Source organism: Dasypus novemcinctus, chromosome 11 (genome assembly GCF_030445035.2).
Source record: "Dasypus novemcinctus isolate mDasNov1 chromosome 11, mDasNov1.1.hap2, whole genome shotgun sequence".
In the NCBI taxonomy this organism is placed as follows: Eukaryota; Metazoa; Chordata; class Mammalia; order Cingulata; family Dasypodidae; genus Dasypus; species Dasypus novemcinctus.
In genome coordinates this window covers 22,021,702-22,048,957 of record NC_080683.1, presented here as the reverse complement: position 1 = coordinate 22,048,957, position 27,256 = coordinate 22,021,702, and the positions used below count along the sequence as shown (strand labels likewise).

The 27,256-nt window shown below is 34.9% G+C and overlaps 1 protein-coding gene across 4 annotated transcripts in view; it reads left to right on the top strand.

Moving 5' to 3' along the window:
• Window positions 1-12: 12 nt before the first annotated feature.
• Window positions 13-27,256, top strand: part of MMUT (methylmalonyl-CoA mutase) — a 43,708-nt gene continuing 16,464 nt past the window's right edge. For 2 of the 4 annotated variants that reach the window (XR_001119428.4, XM_004471183.5), the window contains exons 1-9: window positions 100-228; window positions 3,337-3,761; window positions 4,768-5,135; window positions 7,656-7,813; window positions 10,063-10,234; window positions 16,159-16,407; window positions 19,389-19,500; window positions 21,729-21,844; window positions 25,189-25,304. Coding sequence is in view for 2 of the 4 variants with exons in the window: in XM_004471183.5 (XP_004471240.1) it covers window positions 3,377-3,761; window positions 4,768-5,135; window positions 7,656-7,813; window positions 10,063-10,234; window positions 16,159-16,407; window positions 19,389-19,500; window positions 21,729-21,844; window positions 25,189-25,304 (1,676 nt within the window). In the remaining 2 variants the exon portion in view is untranslated. Of the gene's footprint in view, window positions 229-3,336; window positions 3,762-4,767; window positions 5,136-7,655; window positions 7,814-10,062; window positions 10,235-16,158; window positions 16,408-19,388; window positions 19,501-21,728; window positions 21,845-25,188; window positions 25,305-27,256 lie in introns of all 4 variants that reach the window. The other 2 variants (XM_071218504.1, XR_011650060.1) reach the window with 2 other exon arrangements.

Genomic DNA, 27,256 nt, shown 5'->3' with positions numbered 1-27,256 from the left:
ACGCCGGGGGCAGGACTTGCGGCCCCATCCTTTGCTGTCAACAGCGGCGCGCCGGCGAGAGCGCAATTAGATTGGCTAGGAGGAGGGCGGTGCTGGCCTGTGCTCCCTGATTGGTCCCTGGGCTGGTGTCTGTACTTGCGCAGTTGGGTCCCAATTTTGTGGCGCTCTGGCAAGTGCTGCTGTGGTCTCCGAAGTTCGTCCGCCCAGGCGCTTAGCTAAGGCCGGTCGGTGAGTACGACTGTGCACCGTGGGTCCTGTCACCCTTTTGGATCCCTCCATTCTTCTTGCTCCCCTCTCCCTCCCTGTTCTTTGAGTCTCTGCCCTTTTCCTCACCCCTAACTTCCTCCTTATTTACCTTCTTCTGTGACCGGATCCCCCTTCCTCTACCTTCATCTTAGGTGTAGATGTTTGCTAAGACTCACACACCTTGGTCCAGGCCATCGGAAGTTAGGGGGTGCTTCTAGGGAGAAGGTACCACCGCTGGAGCGATGTCGCCGTTTTCTCTACCTAAGCACCCCAAAGTGGTCTCGCCCGGTGACACTTCTTGGAAGTGTTTTGTATGATTGCAAGAATCTTGTACAATTCCAGAGAGGTGCCCTGGCTCCACGGCTGCCTCCTTTCTTGGACTCGTCGCTTGTTACTCTTACGGTTTTTGTTAAGAAGTGGCTGGACTGAACGTGACTTTCTGCATTTAGCTGGGGGTAGAGATAAGATCGTGGAATAGTAAAGACAGGTGAAAATTGACGTAAAAGTATAAATTACTTGTTCTCACTTTTATACAAAAGGAGACTGTTTTTAGAAGCTCTGAACTTTGGATACTAATCGTGTATGTGTGTATGTGTCTAGTTATAAATTACTTGACTATTTCCTCCCAATATATTCGTAAGCATAATGTTTTACTTATGCTAATATTTAGTTTACACGTCTTATGTTGCCATCCCAAACCTAAATTGACTAAACATCAGAGGTGGCTAGTTTTTGTTGAAGTAGTCCTGTGGAACCCTATATTAAATAGTCCCAACTTGGCAAATAGTTGTTTCAGAATTTTAAGTGTTTTCTCTTAGTGATGCTTTTTGGGGTGGATTGGGAAGGGCTTCATAATTGTTCTTTAACAAATTCTGACGATCATTAATTTGTTATATTTGTTTTGCATGTTGCTTCTTTGAATGTTTAAGTCCTCTGTTGATGGATCTTTTGAGAAAATTCAGAAGTCCTATTGCCATCAGTAGTGTTCTTACCTAAAAATGTCTATTTCCAGCCTCTACCACTTTGCTTTGCGATTTTCAGGGAGTCACTCTTATAAAGGGCTCTTTCCTATCAGTTGTTGAGATTTAGGAACGCTCCATGAGTATTTTGTATGAAATGGGTGTGATATTTCCTGTCTATAGTCTAGTCTCAAGCAGTTTTCAAACTCTAACTTCATAATTTTTTTCACTCACCTTTTCAGCTAGTAAATGTAGTTAATGGCTTGCAAGAAGATGGATGACAAAAACCCCATGGATTCAAAAAAATAAAAATCATAATGGATGTAAAAACATAATGGCAGTTGTTTTTGTTGTATTTCCTTTTAGACTTTGTTCTTTGCACTTTTTACCTAATTGAACATATTGTGCTCACAATTTTGTGTCCTGATTCTTTCACTTAACACTTTTTGTGCCTCTCTGCCTTTTAAAATACTACCTATAACATATTTAAAATTTGTATTTATATGTAGTACTTAAAACTAAGTGTATATAAGCATAAGTGTACAGTATGATGCATTTCCACAAATTGCTTGCATCTTGTAATCAGTGTTCAGATGAAAACCAAAAGGCCCCCTCATATTGCCTTCTAGTACATCATCATAAGTAGCCACTCTTCCAACTTCTAAAATCAAAGATTAGTGTTGCCTATTTCTTAAACATATTTTGATAGCCACCTAAAATTCTAGCATTTTTATATGCTGTAGTTTGCTTATTCATTTTTAAGTCTTTAGACATTTGTTATATTCAAAGTCTTTTCTATTATGTGTTGTTATAGCTAACCCATGAGTGGTGTTACTGAGTTGAAATCATATGAACATTTCTAAAACCCATCACACATATTGCAATTTGCTTTCTAAAGTAGTCAGAATAGTTTATGGCTCCACCAGTGGTTTGTATATTTGTTTCACAACGCCTTACAAATATTGGGAATTATTTTCTTTTATGCTTCACTACATTGATAAATGAGAATTGGTGTGGAAAATAATGTTTAGGCACATTTGTTGCCTCATCCAGTATAAAACAAATGGCATGATAAAAATATTAATAAATTTGTTTATCATATTCCTTGAAAACATTTTGAGGCGACAAGTATTTAGTAATTCAAGTGAACAGTTTACTGCTTTGCTGAGTGGGATTTTTATGAAGCCACTTCATTCCTTTGGACCTTAATTTCAACATCTGTAAAATGATGTCATTGGACTTGGCCATCTAGTATACAATTCTTTGTGCTAGTTATCAGGAATGTATAGCTCTAATGTTGGAGCAGATCATAGACAGTAGAGAAGGCATATATATTAATAAATATATACATATATTTTATGATGTAAATTTATGTAAGTATGTTTATTAAATATAAAAATGGGTTGCTCTAATATGTTACAGTATTGGAAACAGTAGGTATATAAACATGGTGCTTGGTATTACTGAAGAGGCCATTTATCCTAGCTTGTGGGTTCGCCTGGGAGGATCTTAATTGCAAGAACTTTGGAACTAAGCTGTCTAGGTTCAAATGCTGGCATCTCCTGCATATTGGAGGTGATGCCTGCACTGAATTAGCTAAAGAAAGTCCTAGGTAGACAAAACAGCAAGAGTATACCCTCACAATTTTGGTGTATGCAAGGAACTGTAGTGAATATAGTATTTCTAGAACACAAAAGATGTAGTGAACAAAGGCAGAAATGAGTCTGAGAGGTAAGCAGGAACTGGGTCATGGAGGCTTTGAATTCCTTTTTATCTTGCTCACTACTTTTTCTCCAGCTCAGCCTTGTGCCTGTCACAAAGTAGATATTTGGTAAAACCTTTTGAATGAAAAGATAAGGAGGCTATACTATGTTCTCTACATATTAAAGGGCTTTTGAAAAATTTTAAGGAGGGTTGTGTATGACAGGTTCAGATTGGCTGTGGTGACAATGTGGCAATGAATTTATGGGGTCTAACGCTGGGGTCAATAAGACCAACTAAGACACTTGTTGAAGAGAACTGGAATTACAACAGTGATAGTAGATACAAAACGGAGGGGCCAAAGTTATTCCAGATATAGGAAGCACAAAAGGAAAAAGCTGAAAACAGATTAATATACTGTGTTTTTTAGGTCAATTCTTGCTCCTGTTTGATGTTTTCCATGTTCCATCATGCTGAGGGCTAAGACTTGGCTTTTCTGGCATTCACCCCATCATCTGAAGCAGCTGAAAGAATCACCAGGCCCCAGGCTAGTATGGCAGCGACTTATACATCAGCAACAACCCCTTCATCCAGAATGGGCTGCGCTGGCTAAAAAGCAGCTGAAAGGCAAAAACCCAGAAGACCTAATATGGCACACCCCAGAAGGGATCTCCATAAAGCCTTTGTATTCCAGTAGGGATACCAGAGACTTACCTGAAGAACTTCCAGGAGTGAAGCCATTCACACGTGGACCATATCCCACCATGTACACCTTTAGGCCCTGGACAATCCGCCAGTATGCTGGTTTTAGTACTGTGGAAGAGAGCAATAAGTTCTATAAGGACAATATTAAGGGTAAGATTTAAATTTGAGACATAGTATTTATTATCAAACATGCCTCTTAATCTTCGCATTTTAAAAGAGGAGGCTAATCTCTGTAAAGATGATATGCACTTACAATTTTCTGTAGTTAAGAATTGACTGAAAAAAAGAGCATCGTTTTCAATTTCCATGGTCAAAAAGATAAGTGACCCAAAATAAATTACTAAATTCTTAAATGTAAACAATAGCTATATGCATATTGTATAAAAGAAATTAAGTGAGGCGAAGTTGTGCGAGGAAAAAGAGACATTGGTTTTACTTTTTAAAAACTTTTAATTAAAAAACAAGATAGTAATTAGAGGGGAAATGGTTTAAATGATGAAGAAAATGATAAACATAATGTGACTACAAATACATTCAGTGCAATCTGACATTCAGTCTGAAAATTATATTAATTACTATTTTTTTCTCCCTTATTCATAATAAAATAACGCTTGAGGGCTAGACTTGAGAATCTGTAAGTTTGCATTGCCCATGGAAGGCTAGCTAAACTTATACTTTGTATAGAATATTTTGTTTCTTAAAAATTTGGCGTGGGTTTCATAATTCTGTTTCCTGGAATATTTGGATAGCCAAGACATCCTGGTATGACCATATTAGATAAAAGAACAAAAATAAGTAAGTGAATATGAGAATGTAACTATGTTTACTTTTTATAAATAGCCAGATCTTTTCATGAGTTTTAGTAACACTTCTATCAAAACCTGTTAGATAGAAAAACGACTATGGACATCTTTTGTTCCTTTTTCTAGTGAGGTCTGAAACTCAATTTATGCATTTTAGCACACTGTAAGTGGCTCCCTTTTTAGAAAGTGAGGCATCTTTAATTGAATTTGTTTTGACATTCATAATCATAAAAATAATATTGGTATAAAAGTGTATTATGATGAGATGAACCAATACTTTTAACAGTATAAAGCAGATCAATTTACTTTGATGACATACTCTAATTCTACATTATTTTTCTTTGTATATTTAGCTGGCCAGCAAGGATTATCAGTTGCTTTTGATCTGGCAACCCATCGTGGCTATGATTCAGACAACCCCCGAGTTCGTGGTGATGTTGGTATGGCTGGAGTTGCTATTGACACTGTGGAAGATACCAAAATTCTTTTTGATGGAATTCCTTTAGAAAAAATGTCAGTTTCTATGACCATGAATGGAGCTGTTATTCCAGTTCTCGCAACTTTTATAGTAACAGGAGAAGAGCAAGGTGTACCCAAAGAGAAACTTACTGGTACCATCCAAAATGATATATTAAAGGAGTTCATGGTCAGAAACACTTACATTTTTCCACCAGAACCATCCATGAGAATTATTGCTGACATCTTCCAGTACACAGCAAAGGTATCCTCTCTGGTTACTAGAGGTTCTGCTGTACTGTTTTTTGTGTGTTTTTTTAAGATTTATTTTTACTTATTTATCCTCACCCCAGCCGCTTGCTTGCTGTCTGCTTTGTGTCCATTTGTTGCACATTCTTTTGTGTCTGCTTGTCTCCCTTTTTTGTGTCATCTTCCTGCGCCAGCTCTCCGTGGGCGCTGGCCAACTTACCTTCACAGTGAACCCAGGACCTCTCATTTGGTAGACGGGAGCCCAATTGGTTGAGCCACATCTGCTTCCTTGATGTACTGTTTTGAATGTAGTAATCTTTATAAGAGCCATAATCTAATTTGAATATGGTAACTGAGTCTGAATAGTATTTGTAATTTAAACTCAGGAGTTTTTGTTTGTTATTTTATTTTATTATACAAATTTTATGGCCTGCAATTACCTGTAGGAATCTGGACAGTAGACAATACTAAATTGCTCTTTATTGTTAAATTTATATTCTCTGATAATTGTGGGAATGGTAGAAGGCTCATAATTTACATTTCTTTATTTAATCTCCACAATTCAGACCCACTGTATGGTAGACACAAGTGTCAAACAGATGGGGGTCAAAATATCAGCTTTATTTCAGCAGAAGTGTAATCACAGTGGGGTCCCTTATATTTCACCCCTGAATTAGATTTATCTTACCCAATCACAGTGGTGGGAAAAGAAACTGAATGTTTTCTAGTCACAGCTGTTCCTCCATGGGGAAACAAAGCATCCTCATTTTCCTCTGAGCAATTTGTATGTAAATTCCCTGTCATTCACATTTTGCTTCTTGCCAGCAATGCTCTCTTCCTCCCCTACTTTAAAGTGAGACCATTATTTCATGACCCATAATAAATCTCTCCTCCAGAAAAATTTATTTCTTTCACCTCTTATGATGATTATCTCAAACTCTTACAAGTATTGCCTACACTCGTTTGATACGTAGCCTTTGCACTTTGCAGTTTTATTTCTTTTCATAGATTTATTCCATCTCCTCAAATGAATTATAATCTTTAATATGTAGGGCATATTTTGATCACTTTTTGGTATTTCAAGAATACATACACAGGAGGATTGCACTTTGTAGCATAAGACCAAAAAAGAAACTCTCCAAAATCAAATTAAAAATACAAATCATACCTTAAACTAGGTAAGAGTCATTTCTCTTTCATCTGAAAGAAGTTGAAAGGTAGGCTGCCAAGGACTTGCTTTTATGGCAGCTCCATGGTCATCAGGGGACCAGGCTCTTTTCATTTTAATTCTCCATCATTGTTAGTGTGTCATCTTAGGTTAAGAAGGGAGGTGTGGGCATGAAGGGAAGGAGGAGGAAAGACCCAATTTCTCTGATTTAAGGTGTACTTTAAGAAGGAACACATAGGCCTTCCATTTGAATCTCAGTGGTCACACACAGTAGTAAGAAAAGATTGAAAATGTAGTCCTAATATACGCTGGCACTCTGAATTGTGGTTCAAGTATTACAGGAAGTAGGTGGAGAATGTTTGTTGGGGTATACAGTAACAGTCTAAGCTGTTACATACTTTCACATTCCACCTTGTGAAAGATCCTCATGTCATCCAGTGGTTCAAAATTGCTTTATACTCCTTATAAATGATAAAAATGCCAGTTTCACATACTAATCAAATAATGTTATAGAGAAGTACTTTGTAAAGTATAAAGTACAAAGAAATCCTTCAAACGAACTCTGCAAACACCCACCTTTCTGTTTCCTTATTTGTGAACTTAAACTACATATTCAAGTAGTCTTCCAATTTTCATGTGGTTAAAGCTTTTGTCAGGAAAGCTTTTAGTTAGATAATCTATGTTTGTATGATATGTACCCTTCCTAATTGAAATTTTAGGAGAATAGTGGAAATTACACTTTTCTTAGTCATTGTGGTAGAAAAAATTGGTCTGTGAGAAATGCTTAGTGTTAAATGTCAAAATAAATAAAATTTCAATCCTTGATTTTTGCCCCATGTATTTCCCACTGTTTAAGGATTGAATCATTTTCTTTATTTTTCCCTTCACTTTTTAATTTCATGTTCTGTGCCTTCATCAAGCAAGACAATTTAATATCTAGTAAATAATTAAATTTCTATATCTTTAGCAATAAACCCAAAATAGGAAGTCATGATTATGAAGTCAAAGTCATTGGTTTGGAATTAAAGATATCTTCATTCAATTCTCAGGCCAAAAGTTACATTCCTGACCTCAGCCAGCTAATTTCAGAGTTTCCCTTTTTGGCCCTAAAGGATGGTTACTGCCAATTCTTTTCCACTAGAAAAACAGGCACAGTCCTAATGGTGGGTTCCTGTATAGCCGTTTTGGTGGGTCCCTGTATAGCCATTTAAATTGAAAATGAGTGACATGTAAAAAAGTAAACATTAAATATTTTCATTGTAACATACTTAGCATATCTGAGTTGAACAGATATTTTAAAATAATATTTGATTTTAGAAATGGTTTTAATAGAACCTTTAATATTTTCATTCACTTTTTTTCATATAGCACATGCCAAAGTTTAACTCAATTTCAATTAGTGGGTACCATATGCAGGAAGCAGGGGCTGATGCCATTCTGGAACTGGCCTACACTATAGCAGATGGATTGGAGTACTGTAGAACTGGACTCCAAGCTGGCCTGACAATTGATGAATTTGCGCCAAGGTAGGTAAATTAATATTAAATCAGATATTGTCTCAGCCTTAAGAAAATGAATAGGAATGTTTTATGAATGTATATAAAAATATAGCGATAAAATAAATTTGTAAATACAAATGACATACTAAATTCTCTTACATTTTATCTGGGTGGTAATGAGAGACTAAGTCAGTAGAGTTTAAAATTAGAAAGTGGAATTACATTTGGCTGTACTTCTTGGCAAATTCGTCTCCAGCTATCCAGAGAACACAGCTTGCACATTTCGACAAATTATATTGTTAAAATGCAAATATAATGTTTAAGACATTTACTTTTATTCTCTAATTTTTCCCATTTGAAAATATGTAACTTGCCCAGTACATTTTTTAGGAGGTACCGCCAATTGAACCCAGGACTTTGTACATGGGAAGCAAATGCTCAACCCCTGAGCTACATCCACCCCCCCTGTCCATTACATTTTAAGTTTTTTTTCAGTTGTACCTGTATAATGTCAGTGTTTTGGAATGTACAATGCTTTTCAGAGCATTTTTGGGGAGTGGATGTAACTCAAGTGGTTGAGCGCCTGCTTCTCTTGTATGAGGTCCCAGGCTTGATCTCCCCTCCCTCCTAAACAACAAAACAAACAAATGAGAAAACCAATTTGGGGGAGTTGATATAGCTCAGTGGTTGAGTGCCAGCTTCCTATATACAAATCCTGAGTTTAATCCCCAGCCCTGGTAACCTCAAAAAAAAAAAAAAAAGATTTTTGTTTCAAAACAGCTTGTTAATAAAGTTACATGAAAAATATGGGAAAAGTTAAATGAAGTTTATGAAGTAACTAGATTTGGGGTCAAAAATAATATTTAAGTCAGTTCAGCACGCTTCTGCTTTGGGCCAAGACAAGCCTATTGTGGAAATACACTGCAAAGAACATGTTCTCTGCCCTCAGAGTTTATAGACTAGTGAATGCTCTTTCACTACTTGTTTTGTACTTATTAAGACCAGTTCTCAAGGTGTGGTCAAGGACTGGCGGGGATCCCTAATACTTTTGGTGAGGTCTGTGAGGTCAAACTATTTTCATGATTATGTTAAGACATTATTTTGCCTTTTACACTCTGATCCTCTCAAGAGTGTACAGTGGTTGGAAAGTGGATGTGGCTCAAGCACTTGAGCACCTGCTTCCCATACAAGAGGTCCTGGGTTCTGTCTTCTCGTGCCTCCTAAAAACAAGCAAACAAAGGAAAACACCAACTCGGGAGTTGATGTGGCTCAGTGCTTGAGTGCTGCCTTCCCGCATATGAGGTCCTGGGTTTAATCTCTAGTCCCAGTACCTCAAAAAAAAAAAAAAAAAAAATGTTTCCAGATACTACATGATGTCTAATATTGCAATATGATGAATGCAGAAGCGGATACAAGAACCCAGCTGTCTCTTCTTAAGCCAAACATTAAAGAGATTTGCAAAAATGTGAAACAATGCCTCTTTTCTTTTAAATTTTTTTTGTTTTAGAAATTATAATTATTTCTCATAAATCATGTTACAATAACGTGGATTTTTTATTATTTTAAAATGAATTAATGAGTAAAATATTGTTAGATCTAATCCATATAAGTAAAAGTTTTTTGGGATTTTCAGTAATTTTTAAAAAGAGGTCTTGAGTCCAAAAGTTTGAGAAGTTCTGTTTTAAGAATTTTTCCCAAGTCTATGTCAAGAATTTTTTTGTTTTAGTGTCTATACTTTAAGGTTCACTTTTTTATAGGTAAGGAATCACACCCTTAATGCCTGCAGAGGTAGACAAGTGACCTAAACATTTAAGATAAAAGGGAGAGGTAGGATCAGGGACATTGGATAAATAAATGCCTAGACTGAAAGCACTGCCATTCTTTTAAAAAAACTTCTGTACTGTCCAAACAAAGCAAGTTTGTGGGTTTTATTCCCTTCATAGGTGATCCTGCATTACAGATTTGGTCTCTCTAAAATATATTTTTTAGAAAGTATAACATCTACTGAGAGAAGAGGATTTTTTCCTAAAGAAAACCAATTACAAAGTGAATTATTCTTTCCAGAAGCAAATAATCACAACTATTTCTTCTGCATGCATAAAATTGTACTTCAGTGTCTTAAGTTTAAAGTTACTAAAGTATATATGTATTGCTTTTAATTCAAATCAAGTTGTTTGAAATTAAAATCTGGGCATTATTTTCTGATGTGTGATACCATTATTTTGTTTTCCCGTTTGTTTTTTAAAATCAATTCTGGACTCATGTTAATGTTTTAGGTTGTCTTTCTTCTGGGGAATTGGGATGAACTTCTACATGGAAATAGCAAAGATGAGAGCTGGGAGAAGACTCTGGGCTCACTTAATAGAGCAAATGTTTCATCCTAAAAACTCTAAATCTCTTCTTCTAAGAGCACATTGTCAGACATCAGGATGGTCACTTACTGAGCAGGTAAATATATAATTTGAAGTAGAGAATTTTAATTATATTTTCTCCTAAACAACATGGCAGTCAAAAGATAGATTTAAGAACTTGTCTGATAATATTTGAAAATTATATGTATTCTTAAGCATAATGTATATTTATGTTTGTATTTATATATACTATAATAACATCAGAATTTAAAAAGAAAAAAAGCTTTTCCACAGTCAATTACTATCTATCAATCATTTTACTTTTTCATGGTCTCTTCCAATTTTTTTCATTAAATGTAAGCATCTTGATTTATAGTTGCAAATGTCATAGGAGAATTTCGTATTTTGTTTTTTTTCACTTAAAATACCCCTTTTTTCATTTTGCTACATAGCCCTCATCATTTTCAATTTTTCTGTAGGTTATTATATCAAGTTAATATAAGAATTTAGTCATTTTATTTAGTATTTACTGTGCTAGGTACTTTAAATATGGCATTTCATTTAGGTTGTATCTGAATATGTTTGTCTTTAAGTAAGAGAAATCCTAATATAGTAGATTCAACAAATAAGAACTGATTATTATGTTTTTGTTTTTTAAATCACTTAATATAAATTTTGAGATAGGTTGACTCTGGCTTTGCTTAAATGACATAACGATGACACAACTGATAACACTGCTCTGCTTTTCCCATTGGTTGCAAGATGGATGCTGCAGCTGCAGCCATCAGGTTCCGAACAAGAAGATGGGAACCAATATGGTGCCGGCTGCACCTTTCCTTTTAATGGGAGCCCTGAGAAACCTTTACTTTCGCTAAATTTCATAACATGGCCACCTTGGCTACCAGGGAGACTGGGAGAGTGAGTACTACAGTGAGGGCTAGGCACATTGCCACTCCAAACAAAATAAGCATTTTGCTAGGAAGGAAAAGAGAGAAATGAATATTGGTTAGTATCCTTTCTGCATCTCTCTCTATTTGATATATATATCCAGAAATCTAACACTTCAGATATATTTTTTTTCTTTTTAAGGAGGTATACTGGGGATTGAACCTGGGATCTTGTACATGGGAAGCAGGCACTCAACCACTGAGCTACACCTGCTCTCCAAACACTTTAGATATTACAACATATTTTATTATAATTTAGAGATATTTATTTTTAGTTTTAGAACAAATTAAAGTAATTAAAAATTTAAAATGCCCATGAGATGGGGTTTGTCATGATGTAATTAATTATATTAACAATCACTAATATTTAGGTAGTTTGCAAGCATTTTCACTGGCATATGTGATCCTCATAACTAATTTAAAGTTAATTGGTGTGTGAATTAGTGTCCTCATTGTCTAAATAAGAAGAGCAGGTCAGAATAATTTGGTTGCCTAGGGTCACAGGGATGTGTTCTAGATTATAATATTGTTAGGTTATTTTTGTTTGTATTTTTGATTCTTGATTTTTTTTTTAACTTTTAGTTTTGAAATACTTTCAAAATTACAAGACAGTTATAAAAGTAATATAAACCACATACAGAGAACTCTTAATATACGCCTACCTCCACAGACATCCTAATCCACCACATTTGCCACATTTGCCATATCATTCTGTCTATCCATCTATCTATCTGTCTGTCTATCAGTCCATTTTCTGAACACTTGAGTGGAGGTTGTATGCATCATGCTTCTTGAACACTTAATACTGCTATGTACATTTCCTAAGAACAAGAATATTCATTTATGTAACCACCTTCTGTGCAGTTATCAAGTTTAAGAAATTTAACATTGGTATAAAGCTTACAATGTATATTTCCTTTTTTTTCCCCATATGTTCCAATAATGTCCTTTTGAGCCTTTTCTCCTCCCTTGTTAGATCACATCCAGGATCATGTATTACATTTTTGTTTTTGTTGTTCTTTTTTTAATCTAAGAGGTTGTCAGTTTACTGAACAATCCTACATACCATACAGGATTCCTATACATTGCCCCACTACCATCTTACATTGTTCTGACACATTTATTACAACTGATGAAAAAACATTGTTACAGTATTACTGCTATCTATAGTTCATAGCTTATTTTTGGTATATTTTCCCCATAAACCATCCTATTATTTATTCATACCATGTATAGTGCTATAGATTTGTTTTAGTTCATGAGAGAACATTTTCATATCATGTATTGCATTTAATTGTTATTGTCTCTTTAATTGTTCCTTATTTTTTAAATTATTGGAACTTATATACAACATAAACTTTCCCATCTCAACTACTCCAAGCATACTTTTCAGTGGGATTCATCATATTTACAATATTGCAGTGCTTTCACCATCTTCCATTACTAAAACTTTAACATCTCCCCCAACAGAAGAAGCCCTATACCCTTTATGCAATAGCTTCCCATTCCCCCTGCCCCCTTCACTTTTGACAACTTTTACTCTAATTTCTGTCTCTGTGAGCTTGCATATTCTCTAGTATTTTCTTTGTAGTTATCATAGGACTTAAATTTAACATCCTAAATCTATAAAAATCTCATTTGCTTTGGTACTAACTTAACCTCAAATAGTATACAGAAACAATGGTGTTATACCCATCCATCCCTCCACTTTTTTATAGTTTTTGTCACAAATTACATGTTTTTATAAGTCTAAAACCACTAAAATAGCATTACATTTTATGCATTTGCCTTTTTGTTCCTATAGGAAATAAAAAGTGGGGTTACAAACCAAAAATACAGTAATTTTACTGGCATTTATATTTACTCCTGTTGTTACCCTTACTAGAGATCTTTATGTCTTCATACAGCTTGGATCTATTGTCTGTTGTCCTTTCCTTTCAACCTGATAGGCTTTCTTTAGCATTTCTTGTAGGGTTGGTTAAGTGGTAACAAACTCCCTCAGTTTTTGTTCATCTGGGAATGTCTTAATCTCGCCCTCATTTTTAAAAGACACTTTTGCCTGATGAATTCTTTGTTGGCAACGTTTTGCTTTCAGCACTTTAAATATGTCTTTCCCTTGCCTTCTTGCCCCCATGGTTTCTTATGAGAAATCAGCACTTAATTTTTTTGATCTTTTTGAGGCTCCCTTGTATGTGACATGTTCTCTCCTGCAGCATACAGAATTCTTTAATTTTGGCTTTTGACAGTTTATTATTATATGCTATAGCATGGGTCTATTTATGTTTATTCTTTATATTTATTATTTATATTTATTGAACATCTTGGTTGTACATTCTCATGACTTTCATTAAATTTGGGAACTTTTCAGCCATTATTTGAATATTCTCTTTGCCCCTTTCTCTCTTTCTTCTGGGAGTCCTGCAGAGGGTATATTGGCACACATGGTGGTATCCCACAGGTTCCTCAGACTCTGCTCACTTTTCTTCATTCTTCCTTCTTTCTGCTTCTCAAACTGTATGATTCTCAAACTTATCTTCAGGTTCACTAATTCTTTCTTCTACCACCTCCATTCTGCTGCTGAGCCACTCTGTGGAATTTTTAATTTATTGCCGTGTGCTTCAGCTCTGTTTGGTTCCTTTTCATAATTTTCTCTATTGACATTTTCTTTGCAATATCTTTCACTTTCCTGATTTCTTGTAGTTCTTTGTCCATGTTTCCTTTAAGTCTTTGAGCATATTTAGGACCAGTTTTTCAAATTCTTTGTCTGGTATATCCCAGGTCTGGTGCTCCTTGTTGATTCTTTCTAAGGTGTTAATCACCTCCTTTGCCTCAGTCATCAAGTCCTGTTTCTTTGTATATTTTGTAATCTTTTGTTGAAACCTGGACATTATGATATTTTAATATGCTAGCACTGGAATTTAGACTTGGAGGTGTTTGTTCCTTAAGATTGTATCTACCTACAGTTATGACAGAGCTTTCCTTGAAAGCTAACAATAGCTAACAACAACAAAACAAAACAAAAAAACACCCCACCTTTTCTAGTCTCTCCTTCTGAGCTTATCTATACAGTGAGTTTAGAGAATAGTTCAAGACTAAAGCCTCGGGGTCTCTATGAATCTTTCTGCACTTGTGTCTTGTCTTGGGCATACATGTGTGGCCCGAGGAATTGCCCCATTTATACAGGTATGAATGTCTCCTCTTCACTAGGAAACAGTTGCTTCATTACCCCAGATACTGCACTGTATATCCTACAGCCAGCAGTCTCTTGCCCCAGGCAGCCACAGTTTTGACTGCCCTTCCCACAGTGTTCTGTAGGAGAGTACTGTGAATTGCCTTCTACTTGCAGGGCAAGTCCTGGAATGGCAAGTTTGCAGCAAGTGGCCTGGTTCAGTCTGTCCAGTAACACTAGAGAGATTGGGCTTCTGAACAAGGGACCAGCGACCAGCCTTGGAAATGTGGGTTGGCTTTGCACCAAGCCAGTTAGGGGATGGGGAGGGGTCAGCCAGCGTGCCATGACATCCTATTGCTTTTAAGAAGCCTTTTTCTTGATTCAGCACTTGTTCTGTTACTGCAGTCTTTCAACTATTTTCAGGAGCTTTGAGAAGGATTTTTCTGCCAGTTTTTGCTGTTGTTCATACTCCTATGGGTGGATGAGGCCGTGATGGTTGTCACTCTGCCATCTTGACTGGGCCTAACACATTGTTTTGATATCTAGTTTAGTGTCCCACTTGTTAGGCATCTTCTTATAAATGAATGATAACCTGAGTACTTAAAATAGGAGTGTTTTGAAGATTTACTGTAGCCGTAATTTTTGTACAAATTGACTCAAGTATATCAAGAAAATACTAGAATGCCATTTTAGTTAAAGAATACAATTTTTTATAAATTCAGGTTGGGTTTTTCATTTATAAATGGGAGCTGAAAAAGTTTGGTTTCTAAGATACAAAATTTTAAAAACAATTTCTCTTCATTTATTTAAACCTAGTTTTTTCTATTATCCATTCATTTTCACAAATGAAATTGGCTCACTCTAGTGGTTCACAATATAAAATTACTTAATTCATAACTCACATGTTATCGTAAGTATTTTAAAAGGTAAAAAAATATGTGGTGATGGGAATAAGTGTAAGTCATAATTTAATTAATGCCATCCTAAATAATTTAAAGTGCTAGAATTTTTAACATAAAACTGCCCAAATAAAAATTTGATAATATAGTTGTATACATAGATGATACATATAAAGTATAGTTATGTGTTTAAGCATGCAACAGCCCTTTTAAAAACTATTATCATTTTGGTAGTTTATATTAGTTCACTTTCTTTCCATTAAAAAACTGTGGCGATAATCTTTGCAAGCGTTCTCTTTACGTATTAAATTATTTTGATGCCTTAAAAATAACATAACTTTAATGTAACATTGAATTTACATGTTTAAAAGTGAATAATAAATAATACACTCCATATGCAGTATAACTTTGGGTCTTTATGAATGGAGAAATATAGATTTTTATGGTTGGAACAAATTTTAATAATTCCTTTTGTCTCATCCCCTTATTTTTACAGCTAAAAACTGAAATTCAGAGGGGTTTAATGGCTTGTCTAAATCACAATTAGAAACAAAATGAACTAGAACCCAGATTTCCTATTTTACAGTCCATTGTTTATCTGTTTTATTATTCATTTATTTAGTGCTGGTTTTGTGAATATTGAGATACCTTGAGGTATACAGAATAATTAGGAGATTAATTTTGAGATGAAGGACCTTCTAATCCAAGTAGACAAGGTGTATGTTCACTTATAAAACAGTATTTAGACAATACAAAAGTAACAACAAATACTTGAAATTTCAGAGAATTACAAGGACAATATTTAGTGTTTAAACACAGACTTTGGCTTTCAATTCTAAGTCTGATTTATTCACTAATTTTTCTTAAGTTTATTTGATACTACTCTGAAGCCTAAAATGGACATTGTAAAAGTACATAACAATCACTGCTTGAACATGCTGATTTTTATAGTTGCAACATATATGTGCTTTTTCCTTTGTTTTTTGCTTTTTACTAAATGTTTTAGGATCCTTACAATAATATTGTCCGTACTGCAATAGAAGCAATGGCAGCAGTGTTTGGAGGGACTCAGTCTTTGCACACAAATTCTTTTGATGAAGCCCTGGGTTTGCCAACTGTGAAAAGTGCACGAATTGCCAGGAACACCCAAATCATCATTCAGGAAGAATCTGGGATTCCCAAAGTGGCTGATCCATGGGGAGGTTCATATATGATGGAATCTCTCACAAATGATGTGTATGATGCTGCTTTGAAGGTCAGTTTTTCTTCCTTGAAACTTTGCTTTATACAGAAATATAAATGTTTGAGAGAAAAGTGGTTTTTCAGTTTTGATTTTTTAGTATTCTAAACTAAAATTTAATTTAAAAATACATTTGTGTTAAAGTATTTTATTCAGAGAGTTTAAAAAGTCAACTGGTATTCAAAGACTTAAATAAAAATGCCAGTTCTTTGTACTCCACTTGCTTTTATTCTTCCTAGAGTCAGCTACATATTCTTTTTTTTTTTTAATCTCCATATTTTAAAATCACATGTATGTGGTTTCTTCTAACTGTAATTTTAGATGTTATCTATTGCTTTCCTAATATGGTAGTGTAGTATTTTAGCTAATTCACAGTCCTTTTCCACCTACCATACAGCTAGTATAAATATATCATTATAATCCTTCCTGAAGCCCTCTAATATTCATTTGATTTAGACTGGTTTCTCTCTCTAGGCATGCTGAACATTATTGTCTTTTGATTTCCCTTTGCTATCATCCTGGGAGTTCTTTTCCTGAATCCTGTGGTTTTCTCTCTTTAGATTTATCCCTTATGTTTTAGTCTGCCAAAGGGTTACTGATGCAAAGTATCAGAGGTCTGTTAGCTTTTATAAAAGGTATTTATTTGGGATAAAAGCTTACATTCCAAGGCCTTGTAAAGTCCAACTCAGGGTACTATAAGAAGTACTTTCTCACCAAAATCAGCTGCCACGTGTTGAAGCAACATGATGGGCTATCTCTGCAAGGTTTCAGCTTCCCCGCCTGGGCTTCCTTTCTCAGGCTCAGCTGCAGACTGGCATAAGATTTGTCTCTCAGGGCGTTCTGTATTGGTCTTGGATGTCCCACTCTCTTCCCAAGGTCAGCTGTAAGCAATCAGGCAAAATGGTTCATTTCTCCCCAGGCTTCAGCTGTTAGAGCCTTCTCCTTTTCTGTCACATGGCAGGATCAAAAATGACAGAGCTCTTTCTTCCTGTGTGTGTGCCTGTTCACGTGAGTGACTGTTTATATCAGACCTGGCAAGGGGGTGGGGACTCAACCTGAGTCACTCCCACTGATGTAGTCAAATCAAAAACCCTTAAATTAACAGGTAGTCTAATCACAGAGAACTCAGCTGAATTATAATGCAATCAAAGGGTATCATAGCCAGAGGAATAGAATAGTTTACTAACATAATCTGGGATTCAAAAAATAATCTCTACACTTGTTATTTTGAAACACGTCTCATTAGAACATCCTAAAAATGATGCACTGGAATAAATTATTTGAAACGTTGCATGTTTGAAGATGTCTTTATTCTCCTTTCATATTTGATTGATATTCTGACTAGGTTTAAAATTATTTCCACTCAGAAGTTTTTAAGCAATGATCCATTTTATTCAAGTTTCCAATATTGCTGTTCAGATATCTGATGCAATTCTGTCAGGATCTTCCCTTCTGAAAGCTTCAGGTTTTCTTCTTTACTTGTTAAGTTCAATACCTTGGTATGTGTATTTTTTCTACATTGTACTGGCCCTTGGTGGGCCTTTTCCCTTTGGAGATTCATGTTCCTATAGCTCTGGAAAGTTTTCCTTTGTTGTTACTTCGATGATTTCCTTCCTTCCACTTTTCTGTTTTTTCTTGGTAGAATTCCTAGTCATCAGATGACAGACCTCTTTGGGGTTTTTTGTTGTATTCTTTTGTATTTTTTTTAAGGTACTGGGGACTGGAGATTGAACCCAGGACCCTCGTGTATGGGAAGCCAGCACTCAACCACTGAGACACACTGACTTTGCTGGGTTGGTTTTTCATTTGTTTTGCTTGTTGTTTGCTTTTTGATTTTTCAGGAGGTACCAGGAACCAAACCTGGGACTTCCCATGTGGGAGGCAGGCACTGGATGATGCACCTCTTTGAGTAATATGATGTTCTTATCTTTTTTCTATTATGTATCTCTTTGACTTTTGTTCTGTTTTCTTGGAGATTCCTTGACTTTATCTTTTTACTTAAATACTTAAAAATTCACATATTATATTTTAATTTCTAAGAGCTTGTTCTTGTTTTCTCATTGTTCCCCTTGTTATGACTGGCATACTGTTTTTATTTCATTAATGCTGACTCTTTTCTTATTTTTCCAAGAATATTAATTATATACTTTTTGAATTTTTCTTCTGCACTCTGCATTGCCTATTTCCTTTGTGTACCTTTTCTCTTTAGTCTTATTGTTCAGAATGCAGACTTTTAGTCATATTTTATTTTAGTGAACATCTTACCATTACCTTTCTCTGTACTTGGTGTTTGGGATTCCAATACCTCTTCAGTTCATTTTCTGCAAACAGTATACTTTCGTTCTGCCAGAGTAGGGCAGTTTGCAAACTCCAATAGCCCCTTTCTGTTTAGCTTTCTATTTTACTCTTGGCTTCTGTAGAAGCTGACATAGATTCTTCTTTCTTGGATTCTTCAAAGAAAAGCATCCTACTTCTCTCTATATAATACCTTCTATCCCTACTCCTTCTCTGCAGGCACTTGAGCTTGACCTTGTTCTTTTCTGCTAAATAGTATTCCATTTCACTGTTCATTTTCTGCTTTATATATGAGACAAGATTAAAAGTTTCATTAAAGGTGGTAAAATTTTATTTTGAAATGTATTTTCTTAAGGAGTCTTTATGTATAAAGCTTCGTTTATTTAATAAAAAATGAAGACCAGAGAATTGATGTTATGTTCAGTGTTCTCCCTAGATTTGAGGGCTAAATTTTATGTTTTCCAGAATATAATTGCTACTTTTTCTGATGTCTTTTCAAACAGTTTCTCATGCACATTTTCTAATTTATTTCTTTGATGTTAACATAATTGTTTTCTTAGAGAGCATGAATTTTACCACTAATATAGTTTATACTTTTATTTTAATATTATTAGTAGTTATATCACACTCATAGCAAGTTTGTATAGTTTATAAAAATTTCATATTCTCTTCTAGTTTTATTAACCTAAATTTCTTATTAGCTTATTAATGAAATTGAAGAAATGGGTGGAATGGCCAAAGCTGTAGCTGAGGGAATACCTAAACTTCGAATTGAAGAATGTGCTGCCCGAAGACAAGCTAGAATAGATTCTGGTAAGATAAAGTGAAAAAGTTTATATATATATATTTATGTATATATTTATGTATCTATTGTATTATTTATGTAGTATGTGAAACTGGTATCTAGCAGAATTATCTTCAAATACCTTTTGTTTGAAGATAACATATATAGTTAATAAAACAAAAATAATTGAAAAATGAGGCTTGGATATTGGTCATTGGTATAGAAATAGGTGGGTTTGTATTTTTCCATGGTTGCATGCATGTGCATGGGCAAGCATATATACAAAGTATATGTGCAAGAATACACATTATGTATGTGTGGGTCAATATTAGCCAACATTTTGAAGATGAAAATATTGATGGTCATTGTGCTCTTCATTAGTGTTTTCATTCATTCATTCATTCATTCATTCATTCATTCATTTATTCAATACATTTGTTTTAGCCTACAATGTTTGAAACACCGTGCTAAGTTTGGATATACAGCTGTATCCACAGACCTTACATTCTAGTAAGGGAAACAGAAAATGAACAATTAAGTAAACAAAATAATTCAAATTGAGATAAGTGCTATGGAGGAAATAAGAAGGGGTGTAACCTGGGGAAGGGATAGTGGAATTTATTTAGATAGAGTAATAAACTCCAGTAGCTTGAGGGAAAATATATTCCTTGCAAATAAGGAATTACCTTTATTTATTTATTTATTTTTTTTAATTTTTTTATTTTTTATTGACTTTGTAATAATATTACATTAAAAATATATATGTGAGGTCCCATTCAACCCCCCCCCACCCCCCCTCTCCCCCCCCCAACAACACTCGTTCCCATCATCATGACACATCCATTGGATTTGGTAAGTACATCTTTGGGCACCTCTGCACCTCATATACATTGGTTCACATCATGGCCCATACTCTCCTCTATTCCATCAAGTGGGCCCTGTGAGGATTTACAATGTCCGGTGATTACCTCTGAAGCACCATCCAGGGCAGCTCCATGTCCCGAAGACGCCTCCACCTCTCATCTCTTCCTGCCTTTCCCCATACCCTTTGTCCATTATGTCCACTTTTCCCAATCCAATGCCACCTCTTCTATGTGGACATTGGATTGGTTGTGTCCATTGCACCTCTATGTCAAGAGGAGGGTCAGATTCCACCTGGATGCTGGATGCAATCCTCCCATTTTCAGTTGTAATCACTCTAGGCTCCATGGTGTGGTGGTTGTCCTTCTTCAACTCCATCTTAGCTGAGTGTGGTAAGTCCAATAGATCAGATTGTAGGTGCTGGAGTCTGTTGAGGCTCAGGACCTGGCTATCACATTGTCAGTCCAGAGATTTAAATCCCCTAAATATATCTTAAACCCCAACATTAACTGCACCTCCAGCACATTAGCATGAAAGTCTTATGAAGGGAGATCCCATCTGAGTCCAGATTCATCACACATAAACACCATTAAGGAATTACCTTTATAATTATGTTTTATCACTTTTAAAAGTATTTGGATTTTTTGTTTTTGAAAAATTGGCTTTAAGAGAAATCAAGAAAAAAAAATTAGAAAGTGATCATTAATTCTCTACCTTATAAATCCTAAATATAGCTGTTATTATTGTTTTTTTATTATTGTTTTTATTTTGAACTGTTAGAGTTTATCAGAAACTAGATAAATGGGTAGTTTAGGAGAATAATAAAATTACCCTCTTAAAGAATTTTTATTTTTTACTTTTTTACACTTTTTTAAAAATTAAAGTTAATAGATCACAAAGAAGTTACATTAAAAAACATAAGAGGTTCCCATATAACCCACCCCCACCCCATCACTTTTGTAAATTATATTTTCTTGAAGATATATACATCTCAAAAAATGTTACATTAAAAAACATGAGGTTCCTGTGTAACCCCCACCTTCCCACCCCACTCTTCTCACACCAACAACCTCCCCATCATTGTGGCACACTCATTGCGCTTGGTGAACACCTTTTGGAGCACTGTTGCACCACATGGATAATAGTTTACTCTGTAGTTCACACTCCCCCCCCCAGTACGTTCAGTGGGTTATGGCAGGATATGTATTTTTCCTTTTCCCTCATACCTCATCCCAGATTGAGATTTGCTAATCTTTATTGAAATTTCATTATGAAGGTTAAGAATAATACTATAAATATTAAACTTTAAGAAAAACATATGATAATCATTGTATTACCATTAGGCAATTGTTTGTTAGTATAATATAAATACTATTTTCATCTGGGAAATTAACAGGGTCTGAAGTAATTGTTGGAGTAAATAAGTACCAGTTGGAAAAAGAAGAAACTGTGGACGTTCTGGCAATTGATAATACTTCAGTACGTAGCAGGCAGATTGAAAAACTTAAGAAGGTATTAACAGCTATAGTTTTTTGTATGCTTTCTGTGTCTTGGTTCCTGACTAAGCTGTTGCATTGTTCTGTTAAATCCCTCAACAACCACATGATGCAGATATCATTTCCCATCATTTTAAAGATAAGGAAACTAAGGATTAGAGAGGTTGAGAAATTTGCCCCAGATAAATAACTAGACAGCTGGGACCCAAATCTAGGTCTTTTGACACTAAAACCTCATGTTTTTAACCTTGATATCTGCTTCCATGAAATTTATGTTATTAAAATTCACACTGCCATGATAACAATACTCTTCATAATTTGCATATTAGAGCTAAGGTTTATATGATTATACAACTTTCTCAAAGTTTAAAGAAAAAGACAAAACTCAGAACCAGTACTTGACTCCTAGGCTTCTATCATAATTTATTTCCATCAGACCATAGTTTCTGCTACTACTATAGAAGAATCATTTGCTTTCTGATTTTTTTAAATTCAAAATATATTTGTTAGTGCTTTAGAAACTAGTTTATAATGAACTTTATTTTTATTGAAGCTACTGTGTTTTCTTTTTAGTTCCCCCTTTTCCCTGAGAAGATCTAAAGAATATGAAATACTAAAATATTAGGTAAAACATATTAATTTTCACTTGTAACATATATGTTTCAGTTGCCATAGGCTACATTGGCCTCTTACTCTCTGGCTTTTGTAATTGCTGCTATTTGCAAGAAAATTTGAATTCCCATAATGATTTTTCTCTCTTCAGTTTTCCTGTGATTGCTCAATATATGACATTATGACATTTTCCCCCCTCAGATCAAATGTTCTTTAAAAATTGAATTGACTTTGTCCAGTTAGATGGAATGCATAATTAGGATCTTCAGTTTTTTTTTTCCATTAGAGTTAATGTCCAGATATTTACTGATATAATTTCTTCTTTCATCCTCAGTCTAATCAGGAGATAATAACTCCTTTATTAAATTGTGTCATTTTTTTATGGCCCTATATAAGACATAGAATTTTATTTTCAGTGATTACAAGAAGTTCTAGTATTTATTATATTTGGAAAATCCTCATTATACTTTATGTTCTTACTTTAGGTTCTCATAACTCTATGTCCTCATAAATGACAATGATGTAAACTTTAATTTGAGCCAGAGAGAGAAATTCAATAATGATAATAATTATTATAGCTAATGTTTATTAAGCACACACTCTTCTAAGTTCCTTTCTTGAATCGTTTTTGTGAATTATTTTATTTAATAGGTAATTACTGTTTTTCTTCCCATTAACAGATGAGGAAAATGGTGATTGGAGAGGCTCCATTAGTTGTTCAAAATTATGCCATAAGTGGAATACTATGATTTAAATGCAATTTTGTTTGACTCCAGCGACAGTTTAGCCAAAAGTTAGGATCCAGTGTAACTTTTCACCAATTTTGAACTTAGAATCAGTTCTTAGGACCAGGAACAAATAGAGTTCTTCCATAATAAAATTTAAGTTTTACTATAGATATAACCAGACATACCTTTATAATGTAAAATATTTCTGTTCTGATACTCTGGATGCTTTTCAGTATTGTACTAAAGTATATATTTTCTCATACTTCCCTTTTACAAATGATTATAACAATATTTTCACTTACGATATTACCACAACTTTTTTTTTTAACAGAACCACTTCAACAGTATTTTTATATTAAATTGTTTTTTCCCAACTCCCAATTCCAGTCAATTTTAGTGTGTATTTTTTCTTCCTGAATTTTAATAGCCTAATATCCAGATAATTATAGCAAAGCTAAATAATATAAGAATGACTAGTTTTTCAGTAAACCTGAAAAGGTGGACTTTCCAGGTCTCCACTCAAATATTACCTTATCTATGGACCTTACTGTAACCTCTATAATAATACCCTATTTTCACTGCCCCAATCACACGTATTTGCTTTATTTTTCTGTTAAATTACATACCAACTTATTTATGTATTGATTATATATGTGTCTCTCTTACCCTAGTAAAGCATAAGGACTATGAGAACAGGGATTTTGTTTTGCTTATTGCAATATTCCTACAAGCAGAACAACCCTGACATTTATATGTGCTTAATTAATGTTTACCATCTATGTTAGTTTAATTAGATAGCCTTTGTGAATAGTAACTATTATTTGAGTCAAATAGCTTATAATTCTGTGCCTTAAGGAATCCTTCTATGTCTTAAAACATAGCTAAAAATACATGTTAAAGATTGAATAATTAAGATGTATAAATGTTATTCTGATTGTAAATATAGAGAACCCAGGACCTCCTGTGTGTGAAGCAGACACTCAACTGCTTTAGCCACATTCACTCCCCTTAGCTGTGCTTTTTATTGTCTTTTTTCTATCAGTCTCTCTCACTCCCCTCTCTCTTCCTTTCTCTTTACCTCTTTTTCTCTTCCTTGAGATTATCTTTAAGTAGAAAGAACAGCAATATACATAAGTTTTGTTACCAATATATTGGTAATTAGCTAAGGGAGCAATTAAATGTAACTAAAATAATCTCCATATTCTAATCATATTTGTTTTTCCTTCCTTGTCAATATTTTGTTTGTGCTTTTGAAATTCTTCCTATAAAATATCCACTTGTTTTCAATGTCTTCCTACATGAGAAAAGTCGAAGTAGTGCATACTACTTGGGAAGGTGAGAACCGTTAGTTATTATTGCCCTGCTTCTTTCTGATTTATCAGAATTACCCAGTAATTTAGTATTATTAGGAAGTTCTTATATATTTATTTATTTATTTTTTTTTTTTAAAAAGATTTATTTTTATTTATTTAATTCCCCTCCCCTCCCCCGGTTGTCTGTTTCCTGTGTCTTTTTGCTGCGTCTTTCTTTGTCCGCTTCTGTTGTCTTCAGCAGCACGGGAAGTGTGGGCGACGCCATTCCTCGGCAGGCTGCTCCCTCCTTCGCGCTGGGCAGCTCTCCTTATGGGTGCACTCCTTGCGCATGGGGCTCCCCTACGCGGGGGACAACCCTGTGTAGCACAGCACTCCTTGCGCTCATCAGCACTGCGCATGGGCCAGCTCCACACGGGTCAAGGAGGCCTGGGGCTTGAACCGCGGACCTCCCATGTGGTAGATGGACGCCCTAACCACTGGGCCAAAGTCCGTTTCCCTTATATATTTATTGAATGAGTGAATAAATGAATGGAATGTCAGGCCTTGGTTAATACTATTCTCTTCATTTTTTCCCTCTTATTTTTGAGATTAGGATTATGTAACAGTTGATATGTATCAACAGTGTGAGTGTATAGAGTCTAATCCACTGATTTCTGTTTTATTCTGTATTCACCTAAATTTTCCCTTTCCTTGATTTTTTCCATAAGGTCAAATCCAGCAGGGATCAAGCTTTGGCTGAACGGTGTCTTCTTGCACTAACTAAATGTGCTACCAGTGGAGATGGGAATATTCTGGCTCTTGCAGTGGATGCAGCCCGTGCAAGGTAAGGATCTGTTATAAGTTTGGGGATTTCCCAATTCTAAAGTTGACTGGTTTAGTGTTTCAGGTGTACTTTAAAAAAAAGGTCGATCCTGTAAATCATGTGAGCCCAAAAGAAATAGAAACTAAAATAAATTTAATTCTTGTTTTCCTTGAACATCTCTGTAATGAAAATATTCATGTATTTTGAATGGATTTTATTTATTAATATTGTATATTTCACTGTCCTTCAGGACATTTGAAGCTATTGTAATAAAGCCATTTCATTGATTGGTGAGTTCACTTTTGATGTACTCTAAAGTCTATTCTTGAGTTACTGCCTATCCTCCTTGATATTTCTCCATTTATAATGGCATTTGGGAGGAGTAGGTGAAGCTCAGTAGTTGAGAACGTGCTTCTTATGAATGAGGTCGGAGGTTCAATCCTAGGTACCTCATTAAAAAAACAAAATAATAAAATACCCTTGGGGAGAGGAGAGGACATTTATCTGAGAGTTGATAGGAAAAATTTGGTGTCATTCCCTTGTTGTCAAATTATTCTTGTGAAGCAAGCAGAAAAGCAACATCCTTACTCCTTCTCTAGTCAGTCCTCCTCCTTTTACTATTAGAGCTGTTTACCCCTGTAAGAGTAGAATAATTTTTTGTTGTCCTTAGTCTCTTACCACCTGTTTTTATGGTGGCCCACTGCTTTTGGTTTTCAGCCTCAATATAATTGTTCTTCAGTTCATTAGTGACCTCCTTTTTGCCAGATACTATGGAAATTTTAAAATTCTGTATCTTGACTTTTCTACAATATTTAACAATATTTATCACCTTTTTTCTTCTTGAAACTCTTTTTGCCTTTACAACCCTTCCCATCCTGCTTTGTCCTCTGACCTCTATCCTGCATTGAAGAGGAAGCTGGATAGAATATAGGAGCTAATTGCAGGTTTTATCTGCTTTTGTGTTATCACAGGGCACGGTGTATTAAGAGTAGGATGTTTGTACTTGTTACCTAATAGGATTGTTGTGAGGATACATTAAAGCATTAAGAATAGTGCCTGAAACAGAATAAGGCATTTAATAAATGTTAGCTGTCATTATTTTTATATTTGTTAATGTTAGTTTAGAATTATCCTGTTATATATAATACAAAAATGTATTAAATATATATAATATAAAAATGTATTAAATATATATAAACACATTTATGATAATGCCAAGAAATGAAACAAGTCCAAAATTTTTACCCTACTTGCAAGATGTATTAGCCTGCCACAGTGTCATGGATGCTGATAGAAGAAATGAGATCTTGAGATCAGAAACAAAGAATAATTTTTTACAATAAAAGCAGTAGCTAGAATATTGGCATTTTTTGCACAAGATCTCCCTGAGCCTCAGTTCCTATAGGGCAGTGTGCAAAGGGCCAGATGATAGCTCACATACAGTGGACTGGGTTGCATTCTAGGAGCTTAGGGAAACTACATCTTTTTTTTTAAGGACCAGGGCTGGGGATTGAATTCCAGATCTCATATGTGGGAAGCTGGCACCCAACCATTGAGCCACATCAGCTCCCTGGAGTTGGTTTTTTCATGTTTGCTTGTTAGTTGTTTTTAGGAGGCACTGGGAACCAAACCTGGGACCTCCCATGTGGGAAAAAGGTGCTCAACCACTTGAGCCACATCTTCTTCCCAAACCTGCATCTTTTTAATGGGCAGTAAGCAAGCTTGCTCTTTGCTTTTGAGGGAGATGTTATCTCTATTATACTGGAGAGTAAGTAAATCTGCTCTTTGCTCTAGAAGAAGACAGTATCTTTTATCTTCCAAGGCTGTTTACTATACAAACATCCCTGAAAAGATAGTCTGGAATAAAGGACATTCAGTGCTTTGCTTCCCAGGACATGCGGAAATGAAAGTGACCTATGGAAAATTGTTTCCTCATACATGGAATTGTCATTAAATAAATTATGTTTGCTTTT